The 5,180-nt window shown below is 28.9% G+C and overlaps 1 protein-coding gene across 1 annotated transcript in view; it reads left to right on the top strand.

The window, feature by feature from the left end:
• Positions 1-194: 194 nt before the first annotated feature.
• The window catches only part of LOC117109613 (fibropellin-1-like), an 8,303-nt gene continuing 3,317 nt past the window's right edge, over positions 195-5,180 (top strand). The window contains exons 1-9 of the mRNA XM_033251995.1: positions 195-344; positions 868-987; positions 1,324-1,443; positions 1,804-1,923; positions 2,027-2,146; positions 3,052-3,171; positions 3,767-3,886; positions 4,024-4,143; positions 4,382-4,501. Coding sequence (XP_033107886.1) covers positions 323-344; positions 868-987; positions 1,324-1,443; positions 1,804-1,923; positions 2,027-2,146; positions 3,052-3,171; positions 3,767-3,886; positions 4,024-4,143; positions 4,382-4,501 — 982 coding nt within the window. The 5' untranslated portion in view covers positions 195-322. The remainder of the gene's footprint in view (positions 345-867; positions 988-1,323; positions 1,444-1,803; positions 1,924-2,026; positions 2,147-3,051; positions 3,172-3,766; positions 3,887-4,023; positions 4,144-4,381; positions 4,502-5,180) is intronic.

Genomic DNA, 5,180 nt, shown 5'->3' with positions numbered 1-5,180 from the left:
GTTATTTGTGGGTATAACTCACTTTCAAATATAATGATCAAAGAAACTACTTTTGGAACGACGCTTCCGAAATCTGTCTACTGATCAATCGCTCCGTCTATTAAACTTATTGAACTATTGATTGGTTGATTGATTTAATAATTGACTGACAAAAAAACTGACGAGCACCGACAGCAATTTCAAATTTTCATTTATCTAACTCCGAAATGTTTCAACTTAAACAGCTAGGAATCTGTGCGCAACAACGACATGTCGTAATGGAGGTACATGCGTTTCTGATTTGAACACATGTACAGCTAGCTGTACGTGTCCAAGATGTTACATGGGAAATTTGTGTCAAATAGGTACTGTTACTAAATTTGAAATGGTTTATAAAACGGCAATGGCTACTGCTACACCCGACTTAAACATACCAACTTCTGGTTATATGCTGTTGTTATAGATGATATTAGGCCAATGAGATTCAATCAGAATTAGACATTGTTTTGTGTCAGATTTCAAGACTAGTGTAAAAATAGCCACTGCCCTTTAAAATTTCCAAAATAATACAGTTCGCCCTCCAATTCGAGACCACCTTTGGGATCTAAAAAATTGGGGTGGTCTCGGGGTTGGTCTCCAATTAGAGGGCTAGCTTTGTGTTAAAAAGTTGAAGATTGTTGGGTCTTTGGAAAAGTGGTCTTGAATTAGATGGTCTCGGAATTAGAGGGGTCTCGAATTGGAGTATGCACTGTAGCTAAGCATGTCAATAAGTTGACCTTTGGTGGTCATGACAATTTAGTAATCGCATAGGTTATAATAATGTTTAGACCGAAATACTAGCTAAATTATTATTGAAATATATTTCATTATATATATTACTTCTAACAGAAAAGAACCCATGTGCATCAATCAACTGCCGAAATGGAGGAACATGTTTGAATGATCTAAACTCATGTACTGGATCGTGCCGATGTAAACCGTGTTTTCAGGGCGACCGTTGTCAAATCGGTAAACTAGATTTACTATTGTATATTAAAATTCGAATGTAAGAACATTTGTAGGCCTATTTTGTAAAAACAAATCAATCGGAGGCGTTTCTGACACCGCCATTTCCTGGCTCCTTGTCCTGAATAATCGTTATGATTTTGTACAGAAGCAGAAGTAAAACTATGAGATTTGATAAACTGTAGGCCATAAAATGCATTGAAACAAACAATAAACATGGTTGAAGTTACAATGCATTTTTTATATAGATTTAAGATATTAAATCTATAATCATTTTATTACGCTTAGTGTCTTTGATATTTTTTTTAAATAATGTAAATATTTATCTTTTAAAAACAGCCCAAGATCCATGCGCTCAAATCACATGCCAAAATGGAGGAACATGTGTTGCTGATTTAAACACGTGCTCTGCTACGTGCCAATGTAAAACGTGTTTTACTGGTGACTTTTGTCAAACAGGTAAGACAACTTGCATGTAATTAATATATAGTCAGTGACAGTAAATGTGTAGATGTTCCAGTAAAATATTATTGGTGCCTATTTTATTCACATGTTCATTGGAAATGAACTGAATAAATTTAAACATTAAAATTGCTTTAAAGTTTATTTTCAGTCAGATAAATCTTAAATATAATGTGATAATCTTAATACATACATATCTTTATATCTTTTTCTTTAACGATTCAATAAAATTATAGTAACATTTTCAGTCATTATTTAGCTTAAAAAATGTATTTATTAGTTATGGTATTTTATGCAATAATTATCTGAATGTGTATACATATAGTTTATAGGCCTATATATTTTTTTTGTTAATAGCTGTTGATATTTGCGATGGTATTAATTGTCAAAATGGCGGTACCTGCGTTGTGGACCGAAACACATGCCAGACCTCCTGTCAATGCAAACAATGTTTCAACGGCGATAGATGTCAAAACCGTAAGTACTCAATTTTAAAATATGTTATTTTTATTAGTTGGGTTTTGTATGCAATGCTTATCTAAATGTGTACACTGATAGTGTATGTATGTTTTTTTAATAGCTGTTGACATTTGCAATAATGTTAATTGTCAAAATGGCGGTACTTGTATTGTGGACCGAAACACATGCCAGACGTCATGTCAATGCAGACAATGTTTCAACGGTGATAGATGTCAAAATCGTAAGAATACTTATTTAATTTTTAAAATTAATACACCTACCTCTAATCTCAATTTTGAATTGAAACTGTTGTGATTTTCTGAGGGATTTCTGATATTTAATATAAAGAATATTTTATAAAACAACCTTCTGTGTAATAGATGTACACTTTGAACGGAATATTATCGGGTAAAAATATAACTATGTATGAATTAATTTTACACTGAAGATTATCTATAGAAAGATACCATGTTATGAGTGTAAATTCCTGTTTAAAATAATTACATAACAATAATGTAAAGTAACAAATACTGTATTTAAACCCAAATTATACGCTTATACAAATGTTAAATTGTTGGTAGTTAAGGTTACCTTGTAGTACATAAAAACGTCGAAATTCATCTAGGGGAACCTTAACAATACATTATACAGATATAATTATTATTGATGAAAAATATAATGAAAATTTGCAATATATATTATTATCATCGTATAATATATTATAATAATAAAGTAGTAATATATTATATTATATTATATTATATTATATTATATTATATTATATTATATTATATTATATTATATTATATTATATTATATTATATTATATTATATTATATTATATTATATTATATTATATTATTTTCATCTCCCCTTCCGACGACACGTTTTAATTTGTCTACTAAACGTAGAATAATACACGACTTTCACGAAATCTATTTGAGATCTAACACAAATGGTTCTTTTTATGTTTATGTGGCCTACTTTTATTACATTTTTTGGTCATAAATCCACATAACACACACAAACAAACAAACACAAAATTCACTCGCATGCACTCAGTCGTTATGATTTACATCTCTTGCATTATAAATTTGTGCACAATGTTAATTTACCTTTACTATACTGGCTATTTTAATGGTATAGCTGTTGACATTTGCCAAAGTGTCAATTGTGAAAATGGCGGTACTTGTGTGGCTGATCTAAATAACTGTAGAACATCTTGTACATGTAAACCATGCTTCAATGGCGAACGATGTAGAAATCGTAAGTTAAATCTATTTATTCCATTCTATGTGATTCTACATTAAATTTAATCAAATTTGGTATAATAATAAATAAAATAATTTAATAATGAAATAATAATATACATAATAATATTAATAATAATAATAATAATAATAATATTATTATTATTATTATTATTAATATTATTATTAATGATAATGATAATAATAGTAATAATAATAATAATAATAATAATAATAATAATAATAATAATAATAATATATTAATATTATTTGTATTTGAATAGACCTCAAATATCTTTGACCTGTACCCATGAACATTGTAATTTAATGTGTGTTATTATTTGAAATTAGTAGTAATAATAGATAAAACATAAAAAGCTCGGTGTAATGTTGCCTTGTTTTAAGAGTAAGAGTAAAATAGTATTATAGGCCTTTTTAGATTTTAAAAAGAAGATACTAATTAACCTTTCAGAATTTGACAAACTTAAAAACTGACCATTCAGAACAGGATACGATTCAATGTACTCTATACACTTGGGTCTTGACCTATGTTACGTGAAATATTATTAATATTTATTATTATTATTATTATTATTATTTGACATTTTCAGCCATTGACATATGTCAAGGAGTCAATTGTCAAAATGGTGGTACGTGTAATGCTAATCTAGACAAATGTGACACTTCATGCACATGCAAATCTTGTTTTACGGGTGATCGATGTCAAAACGGTAAGTATCGATGTGTTAATAGATTGCTTTTTTGATCTTCATGACAACATTTATACTACTGTTTATCAATTAATCAATGAATTAGATTCGGTATCGTACACAATTAGGGGTAAAAGTTTAACGTATTTTTGTTTTAGCTGTTGATATATGCCAAAGTGTAAATTGCCAGAACGGAGGTACCTGCATCCCTGATCTTAACACATGTACAACCTCATGCATGTGTAAATCCTGTTTCACTGGTAATAGATGTCAAACAGGTAAGTTAATGGATCGTTATTTTTCTTTGTATAATTAGCTTAAATTCTAAAATCTGACATTTTGTCGTTTAAAAATTAAAATTCATGTTATGTTAATCATTGTAACCTGAAGAAAAGTACAATATATTCTAACAACTGTAAGTACAGAATGGAGTTACTATTGTTGTTATTATTACTATTATTATTATTATTATTATTATTATTATCATTATTACTATTATTATTGTTTTTTCAACAGCTGTCGATATTTGTCAGGGAGTGAACTGTCAAAATGGCGGAACATGTAGCCCTGATCTGAATACATGTCAGACATCATGCACATGTAAACCGTGCTTCACTGGTGATAGATGCCAAAACGGTAAGCTTTATTGATATGATATTCAGTACTTACAATATGGTTTAGTTTCACCTTAGTATTTATTATTCGATTTACACACCAAGTACCGGCCAATGATGTTCTCTATTATTTGTCAATCCAACTACAATAATTTTACCTTTAAAATATCCGTCGAATTATTCGTTGCTAAACATTGATAATCTCTGTGGGTTCTAAATAGATAAATATAAACACATATATATTTATATTTATATAGGCCTATATACATATGATATATATACACGTTTTTTTCAAAAATGTATTATTATCTTTTTTTAAATTTTATTATATATATGCATAGTTATATATATAGGGCTATATTATATACGTATATGTATATACATATATATATATATATGTTATATATGTTATATATATTTATTTGTTTATTTACAGGACTGCATTCGTTGAGGACTATGTTCCACGATGCATTATTAAGTCCTTTATTACAACACTGTATTTACCTTACTTTGATTATTTATATATGATTTAACAGTGTTAACGACTATCTTAATTTATATTATATGCACTTATTTGTTTCTAGTCGTACCTATTGTGTAATGGAGTGTATCTGGTGGTATTTGAACCTGTTCAACCATGAAGCCTCCGTGGTCTAGTGGTTATGACACTCGCCTTGACAGCGAGAGGTCGCAGGTTCGAG

The sequence above is a fragment of the Anneissia japonica genome, unplaced genomic scaffold (genome assembly GCF_011630105.1).
Source record: "Anneissia japonica isolate Jap-2015-1 unplaced genomic scaffold, ASM1163010v1 scaffold287829_len2072220_cov186, whole genome shotgun sequence".
In the NCBI taxonomy this organism is placed as follows: domain Eukaryota; kingdom Metazoa; phylum Echinodermata; class Crinoidea; order Comatulida; family Comatulidae; genus Anneissia; species Anneissia japonica.
This window is presented reverse-complemented; position numbering and strand designations above follow the sequence as displayed.